The sequence below is a fragment of the Macrotis lagotis genome, chromosome 1 (assembly GCF_037893015.1).
Source record: "Macrotis lagotis isolate mMagLag1 chromosome 1, bilby.v1.9.chrom.fasta, whole genome shotgun sequence".
In the NCBI taxonomy this organism is placed as follows: Eukaryota; Metazoa; Chordata; class Mammalia; order Peramelemorphia; family Peramelidae; genus Macrotis; species Macrotis lagotis.
Genome location: NC_133658.1, coordinates 61256645 through 61283143, shown reverse-complemented (window position 1 = coordinate 61283143; position 26499 = coordinate 61256645). Strand labels below are relative to the sequence as shown.

The 26499-nt window shown below is 41.4% G+C and overlaps 1 protein-coding gene across 3 annotated transcripts in view; it reads right to left on the bottom strand.

Annotated features, from left to right (window-relative positions):
- Positions 1 to 26499, bottom strand: part of SMPD3 (sphingomyelin phosphodiesterase 3) — a 258177-nt gene that overhangs the window by 7695 nt on the left and 223983 nt on the right. For all 3 annotated transcript variants that reach the window (XM_074202028.1, XM_074202025.1, XM_074202031.1), the window contains exons 4-8: positions 24283 to 25922; positions 11932 to 12007; positions 6773 to 6928; positions 4987 to 5076; positions 4302 to 4365 (exon numbers count right to left, since the gene is read on the bottom strand). In XM_074202028.1, the coding sequence (XP_074058129.1) occupies positions 4302 to 4365; positions 4987 to 5076; positions 6773 to 6928; positions 11932 to 12007; positions 24283 to 25647 (1751 nt within the window). In that variant the 5' untranslated portion in view covers positions 25648 to 25922. The remainder of the gene's footprint in view (positions 1 to 4301; positions 4366 to 4986; positions 5077 to 6772; positions 6929 to 11931; positions 12008 to 24282; positions 25923 to 26499) is intronic.

Genomic DNA, 26499 nt, shown 5'->3' with positions numbered 1-26499 from the left:
AAAGTCTTTCCTCCATTTTTTAAACCTCTTCAGAAGCATCCAAGAAGTAAAAGACAAGAGATACTGTGCTATTTTAAAATAGCATTCTGGATGGGGTCAGTTAAATTGTAGATAAATTGGAAATAAGAGCATGAAAATGGTTCAGTGCTTGAACATGGGTTTCTACAAGAAGTAATTTATCAGCATTAAAGATAAATGCTCTAATAACATCCAGAACATCATTAAATCTCCAAAATGGAATCCATTATCATCCATTTGCCTTCCCTAATTAATTCCAGCATCAGTGATTTGAGAGTTACTGATAAGCAAAGGATAGGAGTCATTTTTTAATCATCACCTCATAAAAGATAATTTTCTTGGTATAAAATGGTTCTTTGGATTTAGTCTATAATCTAATTAATTGTCTCAAATTAGCTGTAAGAAGAGACAGTCCTAAATTCATGTAATTTTAGATTTTGAATTAGAAATTGTTTCAACTGTTGGTCTTGCAAATGTATGTCCTCTGTGAAAAATTTCATTTAGATTTCAGAATGCGATCTGGCTGTGATGGAATTCTCTTTGCTTTGAAAATTACCAGCTTGCATACCAGCTTGTTATCTAATTGATGCCCACTAATCATTGACTTTGCTTTACTGGAAGTCAGTTAAATGCAAAGTCTATGTCATCGGGGAGATGGAGGTTTCCTGCTTAGTCTGATGGAGCTTCTTTTACTACCTCTTAAAGCTGTTTCTTCTGTAAAATAGGGACAGTAATTCTGCCACCACCCAACTCAGGATTGCTGTGAGGAAAACTCTGCAAATCTTAAAGCATGACTTAATTTGCTGTTATTCCATTTCCAAATAGGGACCAAGGAACTAGGCATCTCAAGAAGACAGGTCCGGAGCACTGGCAGCCCTAGGCTCGGTGGAACTTTTAAGAAGGTTACTAAGTATTGCTAATGTTTTTTTGGATGACAGACCAAACTCTGTGATCAGCCTCATTGACTCCTCTGAATCATGGTAACCCAGTGGCCCAATTTTATTAATAGGCCAAAGGAAATGGATGCCTGAGCTGTCTCTAGTACCTTACAGGCCTTGCCAATACAAGCTCTGGGACAGCTTGGCTTCTCTGCCAAGTCTTATGATTGAAGATTGGAGGGATTTGGGCTCTGGGCTTGTTTACTGTGGGAAAACATCTGTAGGGAACTGTATTCTCTTTCAGCTGCTGGTTCCTCCCCCCCCCCCCTTTGTTCTATGCACAACAAGGTAGGGAATGAAGCCCCTCAGAGCTCTCAGTTTCCCCCGAGGACCCTGCATTAGCCCTCCAGCCACAAGGAGAAGGCCTTCCATACTGCTTGGGCCATTACCTTAGCTGTGGGTCTAATGACTAATATCTCTGTGATGCCCTAGGGAGGGGAATATTGGAAATTACACCTATCTGTGGGTCTTATACTTCTGTGAGACTGTAGGCTTTATAAGAGTAGAAACAGGGGTGGCTAGGTGGCGCAGTGGATAGAGCACCGGCCCCGAAGTCAGGAGGACCTGGGTTCAAATCCAGTCTCAGACACTTAATAATTACCCAGCTGTGTGGCCTTGGGCAAGCCACTTAACCCCATTGCCTTGCAAAAAACAAACAAAAAAAAAAAAGAGTAGAAACAAAGTGTTTCTCAGCTTTGTATTTCTCCTAGCATGGAGTCCAAGGTTGTAGAAACAGCAGGTACTTAATAAATGTTTGTTGAATGCATTTGACATTATTGACCCCTGAATACTCTTCTTCCTGAATACTCTCTCTTTTCTGAGTTTTTATGACTCTGCCTTTTCTTGGTTCTCCTACCTGTCCAATTATTCTTTCCAGTCTCTTTTGCAGAATCTTCATTTACTCTGAGTGTACCCCCAAGGTTCTATCTGGGGCCCTCTCTTTTCCTCTCCTCTTCCTATTCTTTTTTTCTTTTTCATTCTTTTTTCTCTCTCTGTCCCCCTCTTTGTTTCTTTGTCTCTCATTAGTTTCCCTAAGTTCAATGAGCATCTCTATGCAAGAGATTAACAGACCTTCAAATTCAGTTCTAGCCTCCATTGGACATTTCAAACTAAAGGTCCAGTAGATGTCTCAAAGGCAATATGTCCAAATTAGGACTTGTTATCCTCTCTCCAACCCCAAAACCCTCTTTCCCCTGAACGTCCTTATTACTGTATGGGGCTCTACAGTCCTTCTAGGTTTCTTGCTCACCCCACATACCCAATCAGTGATCAGCTCTTGTCATTTCTTTCTCTACCCTACTTCTTGCTTATATTCCCTTTTCTGCTCTTACCCTAGCCTCCAACCTTATCACCACACATCTGGATTATTGTAATAGCTTTCTGTTTTTTTTTTTTTTTTTTTTAGATTTTTTCAAGGCAATGGGGTTAAGTGGCTTGCACAAGGCCACACAGCTGGGTAATTATTAAGTGTCTGAGACTGGATTTGAACCCAGGTACTCCTGACTCCAGGGTCGGTGCTTTATCCACTACGCCACCTAGCCATCCCTGTAATAGCTTTCGACTTGGGCTCTCATACATCTTTCCATTACCTGCCAAGGAGATTTTCCTAAAGCATAGATCTGATCATATAATCTACCTACTCAGAAGACTCCAATGGTTTCCTCATACTTTGAGGATCAAATAAGTCCTTGTTTGGCAATTGCAGTTCATTTGGCCCCTTCCTCCTTTTCCAGGCTTTTTGTATTTTGTTCCCCTCTGGGCACTCTCCTGGCCAGTTATAATGGTCTTTGCACACAGCACTACATCTTTTGTCTCTCATGCCTTTTTGTTTCCTCCTCAGCCTTCTGTTTTCAGGATCTTTGGTTAGAACAGAGCAAGAAAACACTTAATAAATGCTTGTTGATTGATTGAGTGAATGAATGGTTCCTCGCACAGGCCAGCCCCCTTTGTGAGGAAACCAAGTGCCAATGGGGTATGCTGAATGAAAAGGTCAAATTCTAGCTGAGAAATCTAGTTGCATGTTCTTTTTAATGAGGAAAGCCCTTTGTGAAAAAGGTCTGATATGCCTGGGCATGGAATCGGATAATCCTGGAAAATGAAGGTGAAGAACCAGAGCCTTGTTCCTTGGGCAGGCAGCGGCTCATCCCCTCACCTGGGGCCCTTCCTAGGCTCTACTGGCAGTTCATTAACACAAGGAACTGTTCATTAGTTGCCCAGAGAAAGATGATGGTGCAATGGAGGTGCCTGGAGAGGAATGATCTATACAGCACTGTGCACTTAAGGATGATCTGACCACCAGCTTTGCGTGCTATTGGTTTCTGGAAATAAGCAGATGTGAACATCTTTTATTTTTTATTTTTTAGGTTTTTGTGAGGCAAATGAGGTTAAGTGGCTTGCCCAAGGCCACACAGCTAGGTAATTATTTAGTATCTGAGGCTGGATTTGAACTCAGGTACTCCTGATTCCAGGGCTGATGCTCTATCCATTGCACCACCTTGCCGCTCCCAGATGTGAATGCCTTAAACACAATCTTAGCCTTCTAGCCATGTGCTTTCTGGGATGTGGTATCTGTGTGTGTGTGTGTGTGTGTGTGAAGTGGCAGCTCCTTAGCTCCTTGCCCAAGTGTTCAATGTCCTGGTGTAATGGATAGTTCTGGGCCATTAATGGCCCATGTTTGCCCACCATTATCCTTTTCAACCCTGTTGCTTTAGAACAGTCTTAGAAAACCTCACTTGTTGCTTGTGTGTCTGAAGAACCTCCACTGGGAGGATCGGATTCAGTGCAGCCTCACTGAATTGGAAGGGTTCTTAGGGTTTCTTTCTTCCATTCCCCACCCTTACCTCTCTCATTTACAAATGAAGAAACTGAGGCTGAGAGAGGTACAGCAGTGATTTACCCAGGATTCCAGAGAGTAAGAAACCAAGTCAGGATTTGATTCTTTGACTCCAAATCCAGTTCCCTTTTCACTATACAAATCTGATGATTTTTTTTTGCCTCTGATATAATAATCTAGTGAAACTTTGTATTCTTTTTCTGAATATATGCATTGACTGCCCATAAAACTATCACTGACCTTCCCTGAAATAAGATCATGGATATAGAGTTATATAGGACTTCAGAAGATGCCTTGTCTATCCCCCTATTTTACAGGCCCAGAAATGGGAAATGACTTTTCCAAGGTCACACAGGTAATAAGGGACAGTCAGTACTGGTCTCCAAGTCCTGACTCCACAGCTGGTTTTCTCTCTATTTTGCTGTGATACCCTCTGATTTATGTTTTCTGGGCTGTGACCCAGATCAGGTTTGTTTTCTGCTAAAGGGAAAAACCAACATGAAGCAGCTTACTTTTGTAGATTGTCCGGGGTGCTCACCTCCTCGTCATGGAGACGATCTTGTTTTAAAAAAGTACCTGAGAAGTAAGAGGACACAAGAATGAGAATGAGAGACTCACATGTCATGGTGGAATTTGACATTCCCTGGGTTAAGCTGTCATCGGTGTGCCCCTGCCCACCCAGGTGGATACCACCTTCCTAGCACTGCAGAGTAGGTAATGCAATCCAGGCAAGGGTGGGAGGGCTTCTGCAGCAGTCTGTCCTCTACTTCTGAGGGGAAAGGAAGGAAGGGGAACCTGGGAGGGGGACACCATGGCCAGTTTCATTTCTCTGGTGTGAAAGAGACCCTCTCCCTCTCCCTTCTCCTCTATTGCTTCTGCTCTCCCTTCTGCTCTTGTTAGAAAGTGGATGGGCACATTTGTTTCTTTCTCAAGGGAAGTGGGAGGATGGGGTGGCAAGAGTACAAGGTGGGCATTCTGAAGTCTATGTCTCAACATTCTAGGAGTTTGTGGGCTGTTCTGGAAAATTCACAGCAGCTTATACATGCACTGACTTCCAAAGTCAGGAATATTTGGGGGGGTCACATAATAAGAACCCACATCACCAAGCATAATAGCTGGTTGGATATTCCCTGGCCATGCCCCATGGCGCTGCAGCAGACAACAAAGTTGCCTGGGAAGCTGGAGGGGATGCCTTACCGATTACCCAGGGCTTATCCTCTCCTGGACCAACGCGGCAGGGGTCCTTGTAGTGTGTAAACAGGGAGTGCTGTTGTACCAGCTTGTCATCTGAACAGAGAGAAGAAGATATTAGCCAGCCTGTTCCCAAAGTGGAAGTCCAGGAATGCCAAGGGCCCACCTCTCCTTCTGCTTTGGCTCTTCCCAGCAGTGACCCTGAAAAGCTCTCCAGAGGATTCTTCCTTCAGGGTGGAGATTGGAATGCAGGAATGAGGGTTTTGCCCAGGGTGGGATGGGGACACCATTGTCTAGGCTGCTGGTGGCTGCTCAAGGAGGCTCCAATATCATCCTTGGAAAATGCCTTTTAATTTTAGCTGAACTAGATGTAAGCAGATGGAGCTCTAATTGTATGAGTCTCTGAAAACACATATAGGCGTTATCTCAAAAAATATTAGGTTCCTAATCTGTGTGAGGCAGTCTCTGACCCTGAGGGCCCAATATGGGATCCCTGCCCTAAAAGAAGGAAAGGAAGGAGAATACCTTGATAAAGGTTCTTTTTAAAATGTTTAGAAAACAGATTCCTCTACCCTTGCCTAAGATAGCGGGCTCCATTTGTCCCACCTAGTCTTGGCTCACCTCCTGAGTTCCTAATCCTTAAAAGCATCATTTAAACTGTCTCAGAAGCAAGTGGCCCAAGGTCCAGTAATGATGCTTTCTTCATCTTCTCTGCCCCTTCCCTTCTCCTTGGTGTTCTGTGTTTGGGGATTTTAGCCTCAGGTTGGATGTGTTGTCTAGAGGAGGGAAGGATCTGTTTGTTTGCTAGTGACATCTGCCTAGAGGTAGCTGTGTAGCAGTCTGGAGTCAGGAAATCTAGCTCAAATCCTACCTCAAACCCTTGTGGCCATGTGACCTTGGGCAAGTCCCTTAGCCTCTTTTAGTTTGGCTTCTTCATTTGTAAAATGGGGACTGCAATAATAGTTGCCTCAGAAGACTATTGTGAGGATCAAAAAAGAGGACATCTACAAAGTGCTCTGCAAACCATGAAGCTTGCTTCGTAAATATTAGCTATCATTATCATAAAAAACAAAAGTGAAAGACTTGCTTATTTTTCATAGCCTTAATGTAAATGACTCCTCATGTCCACACTGGAGAAATGGGCTTTATTATTTTTGCGATGTGAGAAGAGTCACCTCTCCACACCCAATTTTTGAAAAGAAAATTAGGTGTATTGCTTGTTTCTTAAGGTCTGAGGTCTTGAGATCTTGCCTAGGATCCTACAGAGCCTGGTACTGGTCAGTTCACTGATTGCCTGACCCCATTCTACGCTCTGGGCTGAAAACTGGCATCTCCAGAGCAGCATGGCAGTAGCCACAGGGCTTCACCAGGACCACTGCAAGAGAACTGAGGTGGAGGTCCCAGGTTCCAGATCTGGGCAGTTTCTAGAGATGGCAATGTGAGTTGAGAATGGTAGCAGATGAAATATCAGAGTATCTGTTCTTTCTGGTCTTGCTTACAAGGGGCTTCCCAGTCCTGAGTCCCCCAAGACTCAGAGGGAGGCAGCACACGGGGTGAGGATTACTGATGACACATCACTAGGCATTAGGGGTCATAGGAATAGTCATAGCATCCTGGCTGGAATCTCAGAGACCATTGTCCACCCTCTTCAATTTATGTATTAAGAAACTGAGACCTTGGATGGATAGGCCATGCCCAAAGTAGGTGCCAGAGGCAGAAGGAGGCTTCAGGCTCTTGGGTTCAGTTTCATGCAATTAGAGGAGAGAGAGAGTCAGAGAAAAAGTCATCTTACTAGGAGAGCAGTTGTCAAAGTTGAAGTCTCCACAAAGCACATCGAATGCCACCAGCTCCTCGGGATTGGCTGTGCTGGAGGAGGAGGTAGATTTTCGGAAATCAGCCAGCCAATCCTGAAGCTGATTCAGTTGTTCACATCGAATGGTGCTGTCTTCTAGATGGGAGAAATAGAAACAAGGAGAATATGGGTCACCTGCCCACAATCCCACAGGACCCAGCCCAGAACCCCAAGACTACCCTGGTGGTTTCTTCCTCTGGTGTGTGGAAGTGCCCCTACGCTCAGATCCTGGATTTCTCTTTCAAAGCTATTACTCCAGAGAAGAACTAGCAGTTTTTTTTTTTTTTTTGGATAGGATAGCAATCTCTTAAAGCCCATAAGAATTTTCCTTGGGCAGAGAATCCAGCTCGCCTTCAAGGGGAAGTCTGCTCAGTTTTCCAAGAGGAAAAGAGATGCAAATGCCAGAATCATGATCTGTTTATTACTATCCCTGGTTCTAGGTCAAGAAGATATTTAGCAGATAGATTAGCAGGAGTTAGCTATGAGAGAGATGTTCTCTTTAAACTGTGTAGTTCAGGGGTGAAACTGGTTCAATTTTGCTGCCAGGGCTCCCACCCCCAGTGCCCCAGGATTGGGTAGGAGCTGGAGCTAACAATCATCCTGCAAAGGGTAGGAATGAATACTGGGTATCCTCCTCTCTATTTCCCTTTGCCTCTGTTGGTGCTTGATGAATTTAGCCTTCTAACTCTCCTCCTCATCTTCAGTTTTCATCAGTACTTGGAAAATCCCAAATAAATGACTCCCTAGGTAGAGGTTGGGGATCCCTAAGTCACAACCACTAAATCTGTTCTTCTTCCCATTAAACCTCCTGGAATCATTTCAGAGAATGTGATCTTGAGGCCCTTCACCTAACCTGTCCCCATAGCTGATGCATTGTTAGCCCAGGTGTAAGGATGGGAGCTCAGGACCCCTTTTCTGTGGGGACCTAGACATGTCACATTCTGATATTTCTAGGAAACTCTGGGTTTGGATCCAGACTAGAAAAAAATAATTGGTGAGATGCTGCCAAGAGCGAACCCTCTCTGCATAAACTGAGGGTTTCACTTTTGGCCCTAGATAAACTTCCTAGGATATGAAATGAAACCAAAATTTAATACTTTTATGAGTATTACAATCTTATTTCTCTTTAAAAGCCATAGCACCAGGTTGGGGAGGAGGAGCACTACAATTCTAGGGCTGAATATAATTTAAATCAGAAGGGAAATGATACTAGTGAGCAGTCTCTGATTTTGTCTTGCATGTCACCTTTTCTATACTGGGTTCCATGCATCTACAGCCACATTTGAGGTCATCTTTCTAAGTGTTAAAAGCAGGTCTAAAATTAGACCTTCACCACCTTGGGCAAAACGAGTATAAGTATGCTCTGTGAAGTGGTTCTAGGCTTTATAAATTGATAAAAATCTTGCCTCCAGGAGGGCACCTCTGATGCCAAGACCCAGTGGTACTGTGCTGGGCAAGCTCCTTGTACCTTCTAGGAAGGTAGAGGTACTGCCATCCCTCCCTCCAGATCCCAGGATGCCTACAGATGAATTTTGGAAGTAAGTCTGTGACTTGCCCAAATTGGGCAAGGTCCAGGTTTACAAAACTGGTGATGTTTTAGAAGCTGCTCAAAACCTTGTTTTTGACAGTAAATTAATGACTTCCCTGCCCATGTTCCTTAGTAGTCATGAGTACTTCAGAGTGAGTAATGATTTTGAGAACAAAATTCACTGGAAAAAAAAATGACAAGCCTGTTATCTTCCCAAGCAGCCCAAGCCAAGACTATGTCGACCTATGTTTTACTGTAGGGACTTTACCATAGTTCATTTAACTCACCTACACATTAAACTGAAAGCTGTCTCTGAGTGTATAATTTCCCCCAAACAAAGACCAGCACATATTTGGCTTTGGATAGAGTAGTAGCTGAAGTAGTGGAAATATTTTTAAACAGAGCAAACAATATTTTTAAACAGAACATAAGCTTGCTAACAATTTATGCTACAATTGGCAGCCAGAAACCAGGCCAAGAATTTGGACCAACTCCAGCTGCTGGTTCTTTTAGCAGGCTCCCTCTGAGCAAGGACTCTTCCACCAAGCTCCAAAGAGCAAGGCCACTCCAGCCCATTACCCATCATAGTGGCATTTGTTACTGGGCCAAAGGACTTAGAATGGACTTAGATGGAAAGGGCCTAACTTTTAGGTAGTATATAGCAGAGGATGATTTCCATCTTTGGTCCTCTGTTTTCCTGTATAATGGGGATTTTTCTTTTGAGAGTGAAATCCTGTGAAATTTATCTTTATAACTGTTTATATAATTATTACATAGATATAAGTGATCTTTGGTTTTTTTTTTTGATTACCTTCTGGACACATCTAAACAATTCTAAAAATTAAAATTTTTAAATGGAGAAATTTAAGGCAAGAATGCAGGAGAGGAGCATGGTATATTGGCCTTATTGTAAGATTTAGAATGCCTGATTCTTTTGGGATGCTGATTCTGTCTTCCAATATATTCACTATCTTCACTTGCTTCATGCTAATTAGCTAGCTTTGTGGCCTTAGGCAAGTCATTTAACTTCTCTGGAGTCAGTTTTCTCTTCTTTGTAAAGTGGGGATAATAATTCTTGTGCTATTTAGCAGGGTTATTATGTGGACAGTACTTTGGGAATTGCAAAGCACCGCAGAAATTGGACTTTTAAATTTTGGGCCCCGGTTTCCTGATCTATAAAAGTGAGAGCATTGTATTAAACCAAGTGTCCTTAACTGAGGGTTCAAAGAACCACAAGGAGCTCATAGATAGATTTCAGGGGATCTATAAACAAGGATGGGAAAAATCACATCTTTATTATTGCTGGTGTTTAACTGAATTTTATCATTTCTTTCAATTACAAATGAAGAGAACAAAATAATATTCCATGAAGAGGTCCATAGGCTGCCAAAGGAATCTATGACAAATCATTAAGAATCCATGAATTTAAATTTTCTTTTAGCTTAATAATGTGAATTGAGAGAGGAAAGGAGAAACATATGGACTTTCCTGAGATTTAGGGTAACATTCATACATAAATAAATATTCTTTTATACTATTTCTCTGAGATAGATTTAGAGACTTTCTCAATCGTGTGTCTGTTAGTAGGGTTTTTTTTCCCCATTCTCTAGGAAATTCACTTCCCTCTTAGTTTTCTCTCCAGAAACAGGGGCTGTTGAGTTGCGCAGGTGGCAGGAACCATGGGCTTTCTCACCACTGATAGCCACCTTCATTTAGGAAACCCACCTGGTGACCACAGGGTTAATCCTCAGTAAGGGAGCTATGGGGATGGGACATGCTTATTTGGGGCCTTATTCTGTACAACACCTTAATCAATGACAAATATACATCATGGTTATCAAATTTGTGGATGACATGAAAGTAGAGATTCCATGCTATCGTGGACAGAGGGTTGCAGTGGAGTCAGCAAGACCTAGGTCCAATAGTAGGCCTGAGACTTTGTAGCTGTGTGACCCTGGGCAAACCACTTAACCTCTTGGCATTCCAGACGACTCCCTAGGATTTATCTACTAAGTCATAGATGGTTTGTAATCTGTGTTGGTGGAAGGAATGACCATACTAGGAATTTCCAGGCCAACGAAATCATAGCTTTTTTGTAGATGCAGCTAAGAAAGGATTTTGTGGGAAGACAGAATCTGTATTGCAGAGCTTCCTAGGCTAGAATGTCAGGTTTAAACAAATAGGATATTTGTAAATGTGCTGTCACTCAAACAGTCAAGTATACAACCAAACTATACAACAACTCTCCTTCATTAAGGAGAGACTAGAATACAGTTCATATGAAGAAGACCTGGGGATTTATTAGACTAAAAGTTGAATGGATAGGAGAGCAGTCGAAAAAGCTAATGTGATCTTAAGTTTACTAGAAATAGGGTTTCTGTCTCCAGGACCAGTGCTCTATCCATTGTGCTACCTTGTTGCCCCCTAGCAATAGGGTGTCTGGATTGAGGATGCTTAGAACATTCTTGTTCTCAGCCTTCGTCAGATCACATCTGGAGAAAGACTAGACTGAAGTTCTTTCCATCTTAAAGATTCTATGATTTTGTGGAGGAATTGGTTAGTGGGAAGGGTGAGGCTCTGGAAGAAATGAGAGTTCTTTCTATTCTCTCTTGGGCTTGGGAAAGATGAGATAAATCCTATAAGAGGCAGGATTCAGAAAACCTGTTGTTTGCTACCTGTGTGACTTCATCCTTCTTGGACTTCATCTGCAAAATGATGACTTTTAAAGACCCTCCCAGCCTTAAGTCAGTGAATCTAGAAGGTCTCTCTGACATGAAGTTTCCTAGATGCCATCTTTGATCTTTAAGTTCTGGGGTGAAGAGAGGCCTATGGCCAGACACTCTTCCTCTGGGTTGTGTTGTGTTATATTGAAGCAAGGATCAATTCATGGCTTCTTGTAGGGAAACCAAGGAGAAAGTGAGGCTTGCCTTTACTAAGAATGGGGACAGATGTGTAGAAGATACATTTCATGGTTCCTGCCTTAGGCCTGGAAATACAAATTCCCTGGTTGACTCTTTCAGCTCTATCCCTTTTCTCCATAGACTTTTGGCTGGAAGATCATCTACCATACTCCCAGTGTCACTGTGCCCATAGACCATATGCCTCCATGCCTGTATCACTGAATCTCAGCACATTCTGCTTTCTCCAAGAAGAGCAACATTTGCTGGGGAACCTCTGAATCGTGACAGCTGTCTCTCCTGGAACAATGGGCAGACTGCGTGGGAAGTGAAAGCTTCCTTGTCTGCCTTGTTCTTTGGAGTGCAGAGCTTTTAGGGAGTTACTCTGATAATGGAGGCACTCCCAGGATCTTTGCAGTTTGAGACAACCTCCTGCTTTGCCCATGTTCTGATTAGGTGGGGGCCGGGAGGAGTTGACTGCATGTCAAGGTACAATTCTCTTACTTCCAACAAGGTGGGAGGGTATTTTTCAGGGCTATTTTTGTGTGTGTGAGTGCATGAGTTATTTTGCTTTTATTCCCGGTGCAAACAGGTAAGGGTAATCTTTTATTTCTATTCAGTAAAATGTGACCTTCATTCCAAACCTAAAAATTAAGGAATAGGTAATTCCATACCTCCTTCAGCTTGCAAGTGGGTGCAGGAAATATATCCCACGATTCTTTGGTCCTGAGGTGTACTTCCCACTTGTACCTGAGAAGAAAAGAAGGGGAAGTGGACATAATTAATTAGATGGTGGGAACAGTGAGTTGCCAGATTATTTCCTGGGTCATAGATATTCAGTGTAGAATTGTTAAATTGACAGACCAGCAGAAACCATGAGATATTTCTAACTAGATTTGTTTGGGTGTATGGGGAGAAGTAAAGAGTCAGTGGTAACAATTTTTCCCTCTGGTCCCCAATACCCACTGCACAAAGTGGGAATATCTCATTAATAGATCCCAAAGGCCAGGGTAGACTAAAAATATCTGAAAATGTATTACTTAGAGATGAAAAGTCCACTAATAAAATGCCTGTTTGATACATCAATTGCCTCTATATTTCTGACAAATGGTCATCTAATCTATAATTGAAAACCTCAAGTGATGAGAAACTCACTACTTCCTGAGATGGTCTGTTCTACTTTTGAACCACTCTATTAATTAGAACCTAAATCTGCCTTCTATGCAATAATCCTAATTCTTTCTCCCGAGGCCAAACAAAATAAGCCTTTTCCCACATTCTGATCCTTCAGATAGTTGAAGGTAGCTATTATGGTCCCTTACTCTTCCTCAGACCAGGTTTCCTCCCAGTTTCTTCATTTCTTCAGTGAACATGGCATCACTTCTCTCCTCAACATCTTGGTTGCTTTGGATACTCTCCATCTATTGATTTCCTTCCTAAAATGTGGTACACAGAACTGAACATGATGCTCCAGATATGGTCTGACCAAAGGAGAGGATGGACAGACCTTTTGATCTGGTCATCATGCTCTTTCTAAGAAAATCAAAGATAGCTTTTGTTTTTGTTTTTTGGTTGCTGTGTTACACCCATTGACTTATTGACCTTGTAGAACATGAAAACTCCTGGATCCTTTCCATCCAAACTATTGTCTTTGCTCCATCTCCTCACAAATGGAGTCTTTTTTTTTTTTTTTAGGTTTTTGCAAGGCAATGGGGTTAAGTGGCTTGCCCAAGGCCACACAGCTAGGTCATTATCATGTGTCTGAGGTCGGATTTGAACCCAGGTACTCCTGACTCCAGGGCCCGTGCTTTATCCACTACGCTACCTAGCCGTCCTCTCCTTCTAATTCTTGACACCTTCTCCTTGGAATTTTCCTCTCAAAGAAATTCTCCTTGAAGAAGAGAACTAAGGGGTTTTGAGTGTATAAGAAAATGATACCCCACCCATGCATAAGTGCAGGCAGAATGAGGTCAGTAGTTTAAGTCCATTGGAAGGAGCCCTTCCTAGCCTGTCACCTTCCTATCTTTTGGATAGTCTTAACCCCCTTCCTTGCACAAGACTGACTCCAGCCATTTGTCCCTCTTGCCCCACCTTCTGCCTGGAATGCCCTCCTTTCTCACCTCCTCCTGGTTTTCTTAGTTTCCTTCATGTCTCAGATAAAATCCTATCTTCTGGAAGAAGCCTCTCCTGGTCCTCCTTGATGCTAGTGCCTTCCTTCTGAGTTTGCCCCAGTTTTTCCAGATTCTATTTTGTTTGTGCAGAATTGTTTGAAAGTTGTCTCCTCCACAACATGGGGAACTGCTTTAGGGGCAGGCACTGGTTTTTGTCTTTATTTGTATCCTCTTATGCTTGGCACGTAGTAGGGCATTTTAATAAATAAATGCTTGTTGACTTGACTGCCAGATGTCAGCATGGTTGGAGAGACTGAATTTCAGTTATGACAGAATTTGCATCAGTTTATTTGGGATTCAGTTTGCAAATATTACAAGAAATTTTCCATCCACACCATAGATGATAATTGGCTATCTTGCACACTAGTCAAATTGTAAGTGATTTGCTTAAGATTGTTTTGCTAATCTTCCTAATTTTCTCCCAGCTGCAAAAGAATGCTTCTGAAACTATGTGAATGTGGTCTCTTTTTCCCAACATGGTTTTGCTTTCATCTACACCCACCCTTTGTCAGTCCTTGCTCCTCATCCTTCTTTAATGCAAACACAGATGAGGGACACACATTAGGAACTGACATGGGGGAACATGCATGAACAGTTTACCCTGAAACTCCAGAGTGGGGAAGCTCTGGTTTGAAGGCCAAAATGGATCTTCAGCTTAATTCTCTGGGCCATGGGAATACCATACGCTTTTGTCTTTAGTTCTGCAATGTTTTTTTTTTTTTTTTTTAAATACTTTGCAGTAGGACCTGAAAGACCACAAGATGGAGATATTGCTTCACCAAAGTTTCTCTAATAGTTCTAGGTATTGCGTTCCCTTTCTTTGTGGAGGTCTGCCTTCCTTCTGGCTCTTTTCTACCTTCTATATCCATCTCTTTTGGTTAATTGACTATCATCATATTACATATTATATAGGTGATCATTCTGTTAATTGAAAGGCATATGTTCATTGTTTTGTATTTAAAAAGTAAATGAGCTAATTGTTTTCATATTTTTATCTCTCTAAAGCTGTCTTCCTCTAAAAAATACAATAAAAATGATTTTTTAAATTTAATGTTATGGATTTTCTTCCATGGTTTAAGGATCCTCCCTCAGTGGAGAAGTAATTCTCTGCCCTTACATCAAATATAATGGGAGAAGTGCTGGGTTATGAAAATAAATTTCAATATCTTCATATGACAAAGGAGATCATATTTTCCATCATGAATAGAAAACATAATTAAATAAAAGCTAATGATCACAATTATGAGTTCCATTAGAAATTATCAGATTGAATCAGTTTAATGCAAAACTTTTACCAAAATACAGCTACAAAATCTGTTTGTTTTTTTTTTACATTTAACAAACATTCATTAACCCACAATATGCAGAGTCCTGTGCTGAGTAAGGGGGGGGAGGACTGAAAGCTTAAATGAGACATCATTTTTCCTCTTCAATTAAATAAATATAACACACAATACCACAGATAAGCTTAGAATGTCTTACAAAATCATTGTTGTGCTACCCTTTCTTCCTGATTCAACACCTCAAATCCCTCTCTCCATCATCTTCTCTTCTTTCCTCCTTGAGCTCAATTTGGAGTTTCCTTGATGCTAGTGCATTTCAGAAGGCAGGATTTTATCTGAGATATGAAGGAAGCCAATATGGGAATACTCCTTCCTCTGCTCTAGGAGCTTGGGCCTTTAAGCAATGGAGTTAAGTGGCTTGCCCAAGGCCACATGGCTAGGTAATTATTAAGTGTCCGAGGCTGGATTTGAACTCAGGTACTCCTGACTACAAGGCCAGTGCTCTATCCACTGCATCACCTAGCCACCCCTCTTTTCTTTTTTTAAACAATATTTTGCTCTTTATTTTTATTTATTTTTTAGATTTTTTTGGCAAGGCAGTAGGGTTAAGTGATTTGCCCAGGGTTACACGGCTAGGTAATTTTTAAGTGTCTGAAGCTGGATTTGAACTCAGGTCCTCCTGACTCCAGGGCCAGTGCTCTATTCACTGTGCCACCTAGCTGCCCTTCCCTGCTTTAAAACAGTATTTTGCTCTTTATTTTTACTTTTTTAGTTTTTTTGGCAAGGCAATGGGGTTAAGTGACTTGCCCAGGGTCCCCCAATATCTAGATTTCCTTTCTATTGATGCCTTTCCTGCTGTTATAAACTTTCTCAGATCTTTTCCATCCTTAGTAACCTTTCAGCAGACCCTGCCATTCCCCTTAAAGAAATTATCCTGTACCTTTCCTCTTCTTCACAGCCAAACACCTAGAAGGACTGTTAACCCTAGTGGCCTTTCCTTCCTACCTCCCATTCTCTTTTCTTTATTTAGTAATCTAATTTAAATACTTTATGTTAAAATCCTCTGATTCTAAGAATTCTTTTATTTGAAATTCTTTTTAAATTTTTTTTTTTTTACTTATTTCAAGCAATGGGGTTAGTTAAGTGACTTGCCCAAGGCCACACAGCTAGGCAATTATTAAGTGGCTGAGGTCAAATTTGAACTCAAATCCTTCTGACTCCAGGGCTGGTGCTCTAGCCACTGCGCCTCCTAGGTATCCCAATTCTAAGAATTCTAGTGGAAATCCCTAGTTATTGTTGTCCTTGCGGTCCTAAAACTGTGGGATTTTAGTGGATTTCGGGAGGGACCATGTCATTCCTGACATACCTTCTTTTATCTCAGCACCTTTACTCAGGTGGCTGCGCATGTCTGGTATGGATATTTTGCTCTTGGCCTCATTTTCTTGGCCTTTCTCACATCCAACCCTCCACCAAATTTCTCCAGTTAGATTATAAGTTCCTTTAGGACAGCCCTCACCTTATTTTACCCATCTCCCTAGCTTCCAGCCCAGTGCCTTGCATTGCTAGCCAGTATTTGTTACATTAAATTGAGCCCCTAAATGACTGCTTTTAAGCTGGTGACACTTTCTATTAATAGTATTTGGTCTGTGCAAGATTTCTTATGAGCTGAACTTTTAGTGACAGATTAGTTTGAACTAAACCAAAATTTCAGGTGCCCTTCATGCGCCACGTGTACAGCATGGCATGCCTTCTCATTGACAGGTCAATAAGAGATTTGCTTACAAGTGATAGAGCTTCACAGTCCCAAAATAACCTTAATTTTGGAATGTTCTAGTCATGGGAGGGTGAACTGATCCCAACAATAGAGCATCTCTTTAAAAACACATTTGGGTTCCACAGCCTAGTTTTTGATAATGACTGAACTTCCAATAGTTAATTAGAGAGAACTGCAAATTTCAATAGAAACCAATATCAAAGACAGGGCAGTAAATGGAATTATCATTGGACAGGCTCATATTTTGAATGTTATCACTGAAGGAGGGTTTTTTTAAATCCGAGGATAAAACTTTTGGCTGGGTAGTTCTCCTGTGGTTAATTTGTAGAGAAACATGGACAAGACCTACATAGGAGACAATGGGCAGGGTGTGATATGCACCAGCTGAGAATGCCCACATTTACCCTCTGATGGGTCCCGACTGGTAAATCAGCTTGTGGAAAGTGACTGATATTTCCTATCAAGTGGAATCCCTGGAAGAGGGTAATGTTTCAGAGGTTCTCTGAGATTGCCCAGATGAGGGGAGGAGCAAGGTTAATAATGATCCAACATAGATTTCCCGACTAGGGTTTCATAATGTTACAAGAGGGTCAGTTCCATAATTTATGCAGCATGCACCCTCTTAGGCCATTCTACACACACACACACACACACATGCACACACACACACACACACACACACACACACACACACACACACAAACAGTACCTTACAATTGACTCTATGTCTTCTAGTTGGGATGCAATCTACACCTGCCCTCTTCCTCTACAGGATTACTTTTCTATTAGATTTTCCACAGAAAGGTCAATTCTAGTGAAAACTCAAGTACAGCAGCACCTCCTTTATGGAGCATCCATGCTTAACCATTCACCCACCAAGCTGATCACAGACAGTACTAAGGACCAAAATTAAATAGATCCTAAAGACCATTCAGGGCACTAATGAGTAGGTATGGTGTCAACTGCTTATGTACATTCTGTTCTGAGTGTATGGTAAGTCCAATTTCACAGCAAGTATGAGGGCATTTTGAATGGAATTTAAGACTTAGGTGCAATAAAATCTCCTTTTGGGAATTATCTCATTCCAACTATACTTTTAGGAAATATTTGATATTTTGATGTTTAGATGGATTTAAGTTGACAATCATTATTGAGTGCCTATTTTGTGCAGAATATTCTATTAATAACTAGAATAGATGCTAGCTTATATAAAAATCTTCTCTGCCTTTGCTATTTTTTTTTGAATCAGCTTGGTGGCAGCATAGTGAATACACTTTCCTTTTCTTGGAAAAACGAGGATTATGGCAGATGAAGACCACTCTTTTGGGTATTCAACTGATGAATGAACCATCAAAAAGAACTCAGGGGAAATAAATAGCACTAGTAGTATAAGGTTGACCATTTATTTGGCTCAGGATATGCATGAATGTCAAAAATCTCTGCTCTGTGTGAGTTGAGGTTGGGAAGTTCCAAAAGGGGCTTGACCCTTGAACAGGATGAGAGAGGGAGTTTTCATTTGATAACAAGTTCCAGGGAAAGAGTTTTGTGACCTGTTATTGAGGCCATATGGCCATTGGAGAGACTAAACTGAGTACCATAGTGAAGGATCTTGGCTCGACCAAAGGGCAAGACTAGTCTTTTTTTTGTTTTGTTTTGTTTTGTTTTAGGTTTTTGCAAGGCAAATGGGGTTAAGTGGCTTGCCCAAGGCCACACAGCTAGGTAATTATTAAGTGTCTGAGACCAGATTTGAACCCAGGTACTCCTGACTCCAAGGCTGGTGCTTTATCCACTACGCCACCTAGCTGCCCAAGACTACTTAGTCTTAACAATTGTTCTGTGTACTTTAAGCCAACTGAATAGGACAAATGGGAATAGGGTAGCATTTATAAACTCTCAAAGCCATATTCCAAAAAAGGAAAGGACAAAGTTAGGTAGCCTGGTGTCCATGACCAGACACTGTGGGGGATAAATAGGAAAGAGTCTCTTTCTTCCAGGCGACCAGTGAGCATGGGTGGCTGCAGAAGACCCTGATAAGAAGAGAAAATCTAGAAGTAGAAGGTATTTGAAGTCTGCTTAGCAGAAAAAAGAGATGAGAGATGAAGAAGAAAGAAACACTAGATTTTGCAACCGATAGCAACTTCCATTTTCATCTTTCTCCTACCTTGTCCCCCAGAAAACTTCACTGACTCCTTTTTATCTCAGAGATCAGGTAAACTCTAATGTTGATATTTAAAGTTCTTTTCAGTCTGGCCCTTTTGTCTTTTCAGTCCTCTTGCATATTACTTCTCTCCATACATGTGGACCCACCATATTGGTTTATTTGGTGGTCCTCACTCATGGTGTTCCATCTCCCATCTCTGTGCCTGTGCTTTCTCTCCTCAGGTTCATCTCTTAGAATAACTGACTTTCTTTGAGGGTCAGTTCAAATGCTACTTTCTGCAGGAGACCTTTTCCTAGATGCTAGTTCCTTCCCATCTTGTATCATCTTCCATCTACTCTTCATATATTTTGTATGCAATTATTTATGTACATGTTGACTTTCCCATAAGAATGTATGCTTCATGAGGGCAGGGGGCATTGTACTTTTTCTTTGAATCCTCAAGACTTAGCATAGTGCCTACCATGTAATGAGTATTTAATAAATATTTGTTGATGATGGATTGAGTCTCCTTTCTTCTCCCTTGGCAATTACATTCACTTTTACCCCTTGACTATCACATCTATGTAAATGACTCCCAAATTTCTATCTCCTAATCTGATTTCTTCACTCATATCTCCAACTGCTTTGAGGCCTTCCCCCTAATAACCTCAGGCTACTTTAAATGCATCATGTCCATAAATAAACTTATCATTTCCCCCTACCCCTCAGGTAGATGTTTCTTCTCATGATCTCAAATCTAAACAATTATCAAGTCCTGTGAGTTTTATCCTTCAAATGTACCTTACATTTCCTTGATTCTGTTCCCATTGCCTCTATCCTAGTGCAGGCCCTCATTAAATTTTCACGTGACACAAAGCTGGGATTGATACCTGATGGAAGTGAATGAAAAGGTCTACTCCTGGGTTATAAAATATCTGCACAGATACAAGATGGTGGAAGCATGGTTAGAATTTCACTGGACTTGCAAAATCAAGATCAATCATTGTCATAACAGCCAGAAGAGCTATTGTGAACTTAGGTTGCATTTATGGAGAGAAACTATCCAGAAAGGAGAGAGGGAATAGGTTTGTCTTCTGCCCTGGTTGGACCACATCTGGGATATTATGCTCAGCTATAGAAACTGGGGATGCTTATGTAGTAAAGAGATGACTGTTCTCTTCAAGTTTTTGAAGGGTGTCATGTGGAAGAAGGATTAGGTATCTTTTGCTTGGCCTTAGAGGGCAGAACCAAGAATGATAGAGGGAGGAATTAAAGAGGGGGGGAGATTGCTGAGAGATAGATTCTAACTTCAAATGAAGCTGAAGAATGGGCTGCCATCAAGGATCACAAGTTCCCCATCCCTGGAGGGCTTCAAGTGGAGGCTGAGTAAGCACTCATTTCCTATCAAAGAGTTTCCTGTTCAGATACAAGTTGGACAAGATAACTTCAAGAAATCCTTTCCAATTCTGGGATTCTGTGAAAATGGAAGCTTAGAGTGGTTTGATGCCAAAAAAGGATATTCTTCAAGGATCTGTCATTGAGAAGACGGTCCTAGGAGGCAGTAAGTCTTCCAAATTTGGAACCAATGCCAACTTGAACCTGGTTAAGGTTGAAAGTGTCCAGACCCTTTCTATCATGATCTTCTCTCTCTGGGCCAACCTTCTGATCATCCCTAACAGGCTAGAGGAAGAATTCATAAGGGATACTTAAGGAAGACCCATACCTGCCTTCTTTGGGTCTGAAGAATTTTTAAAGTAAAATATCAGAAAGGCATTTTTTAATGTTTTGTTTGTGGGAGTACATACTTTCTAAATGCATAAAGAAGTTTGAGATAAAAACCAGTATCACCCAAGTCTTCTTGGGTCTGCCTCAAAAGGGAAGTTAAATGTATTGCTTTTGAAGTTAACTTAAAAATCTTAATTACTGATCTTGGTAATAATAACTAAGAATTATTGGTTCTTAGTGGAAGTAAAACTATCTCTCTTTCTCTCTTTCAAGCTATCTATTATATAAAATAATGTAATAGTATATATTGTATAAAACAATATAAGTAAAACATAATATGAAGTGCTTAAAATAATCAGGTGAAAGTTTAATGTTTTTGCATAATCATTTTAAATTTTCTAGAGGAGTTGGCAGTGAAAAGGAATTCTAGGAATGCAGAACTATTATTTCTCCTTAATTAAACTGTAAACTTTTTGAGGGCAGGGACAATTTTGCTTGTATCTCAGTATTCTAGGACCTAGTAGGCATTTAATCAATGTTTGTTAAATAAATATGGCAGGTCAGGGTTGGAGTGAGGTATTAAGAACCATAGACAATTGCTCGATAAGAGTTACCAAAATAAATTCAAGAGTTGAGGAATTAGTCCCAGGTGGGAAGAGAACAAAATGCTTTTCAAATTATTACTGACATGGACTGTGCTCTGACCTGGTGATGCTGAGGTGAAGTGACAAACTCTTGGATCTCTGGGCCTTTCAGTCCCTGAAAGCTCTTTTTTTTTTAATGGAATGAAGTTAATGGGGCACTATCCTTTTTAAACCTTACATAAGAAATGCTGCTTTTATGGGAAAGTAATTCTGGCAGCCACGACCAAAATATAATCTGTTAAATGCTGACAAATGGTAGGCAAAAATAGATGGAGTAGATCTTGTTATAACAGGAATTAATTTGGTTTCACCACATTATACTCTGTGTGAAAAGCTCAGGACCTCATAACAGAGAATACACAAATTCAGAGGGATTGTCAGATATCCCAAAGAAGAGCCCCCATTTTCCCCTTATTGCCCTGCCCCATGTTGTCATGTGTCCAGGGCTTCCACAGTTATTGGGCTAAGAAGGACCCTGAGACCCCCAATCCCTCTATGAGCCAGTAGGGGCCACAGACAGTACTGAGCATAGATTTTAATGGAAAGATTGTTGAAATATTTCTGCAACCTGGTGAGTGGGAAGGCCATTGCTTGGAGAGTTAAGAATCTAAGTATATGTGTGTGTGTGTGTGTGTGTGTGTGTGTGTGTGTGTGTGTGTGTGTATGTTTATTCAGGAGGGGTCTCTTTGATCAAGGCCAGAAACACACATGCTGTATGCATGCCATGTTCTCTCCCCCTAATGACAATTTGTAACCAAAAACCATCAGCAGATCCAAAATGCTAATTTGTGATGGTCACAGTGATGGGCTTGTTAGCATGAACTCCATCGTTAACCCAATGAGACATTGACTGTAGAGCTAGATGTGATATTCTATTCATTTATTCAACAAATATTTACCAAGTGTAGTCCTGTTCTGGGTTCTGCAGTAAAGTGTTTGATTGACTCATGATTTCAGCAGAGTTGAGGGAACTCCTGGTGTGGAGATATCCTTCACTGATGTGGATGGCAATTCATCTATAAATTACAGTCTTAAAAAGTTGCCTGGTATATTAAGAGCCTCACTAACCACTCCAAGGTCATGTAGCCAAGACTTTAATCCAAATCTTCTTGACTCCAAGGTCATCTACCATCTTCTAGCCATCTGCCATAATGCCTCTGACTGCCACCCACAGATGACAGTGGGGTAGTCTCTGCCTTCATACCACTTAATCTGTATCCAGGTTAGCTAGCCTAGGCTAATTTTACAGATGGAGAAACAGAAATATAGAGGTCAAAGACCCATCTAAGGTAACACATAGAGTTAGCTTGCAACCCAAATCCTTTGACTCCTAGTCCCAGTGCTCTGGCCGGGGTCCTTCTCTCTGGGTCTCAGTTTCTTTAGCTCTATGGTGCCTAGACTGGTTTCCATAAATGTGTGGAACGAGTCCTTGTGGGGAAGATATGCTGAAGCAAACAAGGTGGTATGATAGAAAATTGGCTGGAATGATGGGAAAGTAGTCAGGAGACTCCTGGACTCGAATCCTGCCTCAAACATTTCTTGCCTGCAGGGTCCTAATCAGGACTTGAAGTGGATAGAGCACTTGCCCTGGAGTCAGGAGTCCCTGAGTTCAAACCCGACCTCAGACACTTAATAATTACCTAGCTGTGTGGCCTTGGGCAAGCCACTTAACCCCACTGCCTTGCAAAAAAACAAAACAAACCTAATGAGGACCTGAGACTCATGTTTCTCATTGTAAAGTGAGAAAAAAGAATTCCTCAGTACCTCTTTCTTTTTTTTTTAGGTTTTTTGCAAGGCAAACGGGGTTAAGTGGCTTGCCCAGGGCCAAACAGCTAGGTAATTATTAAGTGTCTGAGATCGGATTTGAACCCAGGGACTCCTGACTCCAAGGCCTATCTTTAACCACTATGCCACCTAGCTGCTCCTCAGTACCTCTTTCTAAAGCTTGTTGTGACTATCAAATGAGATAATATATACAAAAGGCTATAATATATAAAGTACTGTAGTAATGACAATGGTTATTATTGTTTTTATTATTATTATTTATAGCAAGGAGTCAATATCAAAGAGGAAGCTAGTGGATTTAGAATCAGATGACCTGGGTTAAAATCCTGGCTATCTACTAACTGTAGTGACAATGGGTAGGTCATCTTACCTATTGGTTTCAGTTTCCTCACCTGTAGTAAAAAGGCAAATACTTCTTGCTCTATTTGTAGTGCTATTTTGAGGACTGAATGAGAAGTGGTAAGCAAAGTGCTTTGTAATTGTAAAGAGGCCTTTTATTAATGATGAAAATTTAAATATTAATAACAATAATACTAGAATCATCCCTTATAACCTCTGACATCAAAAAAAAAATCTGACCACACAATAGAGAGCAAAAATATTTCTTTGAGAACATAGAAAAACTTGAATTTAACTTTGAGAAAGTATTGGGCCGGGGGGGGGAAGGGAGGGAAGGAAACAAACTTCTCATGTTCTGTGAGAAGACAACATAGAAAGCCAAATTATTATGGTCTAAAAACTCCCTCAATTGCTTTTAAATTAAAAGAAACAATTATTAATTTCAATTAATTACTGCTAAAATGAGGCCACATTGTAGTAGGCAGAACCTCCCCCAATGCAGCCATATAATGATGTGTGTGCCTATTTTAGAAAGCAGTTGGGGAAGTACAAACCTAATGAAACACATCAATTAAGGACCAAATTAATGGGAAATTTTAATGGACTTTAAGGCCTCTGAAATTCCAATCTATCAAATTTACCACCTTTAATCTGCATTAGCTCTCCATATCAATCCTCATTTAAACTAAGTCTCTAGCTATGGAAGTTTGTTCTCCATGCACAAGAACTAGTTTACTAGTCATTTTTTTTTTTGCAAGGCAGTAGAGTTAAGTGACTTGCCTAAGGTCCTACAACTAGGTAATTATTAAGTGAGTGAGACTGGATTTGCACTCAGGTCTTCCTGACTCCAGGGTTGGTGTTCTGTTTACTGTCACCTAGCTGCCCCCATTCTGATTTGCAATGGCATTGTGGCTAAAGATTTCCCAATCATAGTATCTTTTGTGCAACATTTTAGGCATCACATAGAAACAGCTCATAGACTCTTAAAATGTTTGAGACTGTCAATCCTTTAGAGAAGAGGGGGAATAACTTGCTCTAGGTCAACCAGTGGATTAGTATCATGCTAGACCAAGCTGATACACTAGAAGAGAGGGAACAGGACAGCTTCCTTACCCAAGGGGTAGATTAGAAGAGGACAAAGTCACAGAGAGAGGAGGTTCTTACCTTAACAAACAAGGCTCCCTTTGAAGAAAAGGCATCCGTCCCTCCTCCGTTGGGGTAACAGTGATAAACAGCATCCATGACTGGGTAGCGACTGGCAAAAAGGAGGCCACTATTCAGGATTTTACAGGGACAGGAGCTGCTCAGGCTCTCACAGGGGCAGCAACTATTCAGGATCTTACAGGGGCAGCAGCAGCCGTAGATCCCCACATCATACAGAATGTATTCAAAATATTGGTGGAGCTGGTCTTTCAACTTCCCTGCTGCTCTTTTGTCAAACACTTCCTGCAAGCACAAGAAGTCCAAGTTGGCAGGGAAGAAGGCAGAGATCTCATGGTCAAAGATCTCATCCGTATGCTTCTTTTTTCGCAAAGAGGTCTTCTTGAGCATGGAAGTCTTGTGGAGCAATTTGTTATTAACAGAACTTTGGTCCACGGGGCTCTCCCCAATCCGGACCTTCACCAGGGACTCTCTAGAGGCTGTGTAGCTATCTAAGCTTCCAGCGTCCCCTTCCTTTGCTTTATGGTTGGGTGCTTGGCCCTTTTGGCACTCTGCTTTGTTTTCTGGAGGTGTCTCCATCTGGCAGTCTCCAGTGCCATCAGCTTCTGGGTCAGACAGAAGGCTGCCATCTTCTCCACCAATTTGGATGATACAGGCATTGTCTTCAACTTCATGAAAGTCACCACCACTTTTGGGGTTCCTGTTCTCTTCGCTGTTGTTTGGACTCCCATCATTACCCTTGTATTCCATGGATGTTGTTCTCTTGATGCCCACATTGACACCTTTGTTGGGACCATCGCCACCTTGGGGCGAAGCCAAACTGCTGAAGCTTGCTGCACTGATAGAGGTGTTTGTTGGGGAGTCTATGTATATTTTGATCTGCGGCCTACTGGCCCCATTTCGGATTCTGTGTCCAATTTCTTTGGCCCGGTCTTGTATGTTGGAAAGATTGTTCACCCTTGCCAAGAATTCAGGGAGGAGACAGACATTGGCAGTGCCAAAACAGAAACTTTTCCCCGGGCCTGTAGCCTTCCATTCATTGAGAAGGAGAGTACCACTGGCCTGGCTCTTGTCTTCTAGCCTAGAATAGATGTATGGTCGCCTACATAGCTGGAGAGGGTTCCACAAAAGAAACCCACATATGGCACTGGGTATCGACAGAGTACAGAGAGCCAAGTAGATGGGTGTGGTGAAGATAAAGCGGAGGACCCAGCACAGAGAGCCCCTTTGGCACTTTTCATTAGTAGTTGGTATCCAGGAGGATATGAGTCTGTCCAAAAGCCAGTAAAATGGGCAGATCAGAGCCCAAGATAAGTGATGCAGAATGGACAGACAGCAGCAGGGAAATGGGGAAGTGTGTAAAACCATTGCAACTCAGTTTTCACAACCCGTTGAAGCCCTACTACATGGTGTCCAGGACGATGAGTGATACAACAAGTGTGTTGGGGGTGAGAGGGGAAGGCAGGAAGGCTTGGCAATATGGTTTGCTAATGAAAGTTGTCACCTCTGAAAGAGAAGATGGGCAACCAGACCATAGAAAAGGGGTCTATTGCTTTGTTCTTTGAGCCTCCACAATCCTCCAAGGTCAGTCATTGTTCATTGCCGTTGGCCATACTGTGCTTCAGAGATGGCCTGGGGAAGAGCTGTGGAGATTAAAAAAAATGAATTTTGTCCTTAATGTTTATTAAGTAGCTGTCTGAAAAGCATACAGAAAAGAAGCAACCTTTTTAAAATGTAGTTTTAAAAGTCTGCATTTAATCAATTCCCTGAGCATTTCTTAATGGACTTTGGCTTATCAAGGCTTCTTTTTAATTTCTGTTCATTCATTGGTCCATTCCAAAGAGGGGAAAAAAAATCCCCACCAAGTCCCATGTGCTAAAAATATTCTAACTGATGAGAAGAGGGCTCTTGGGACCAACAATTGTGAGCTCTATGGTTTTTGTGGGCCTAAAAACCTGATTGAAATGTCACAGTTAGATCATTTATTTTCCATTCTTTCATTCTCAGCATAAATAGCTAACAATGCGACAGCTGCTAGGTTTCTAAGTAACTTTATGCACATCTTATCACTTAAACAAGGATAACTGGATATTCACCTCAGATGATTCCCTTGTTTCATGGAGGAAGAATTTGGGGTCTGGAAAGGGCATAACAAGCAAAATCAGGATTTGAACTCAAATCTTGACTCCAAAGTCATCACTTTTTTTTCACTATATCATA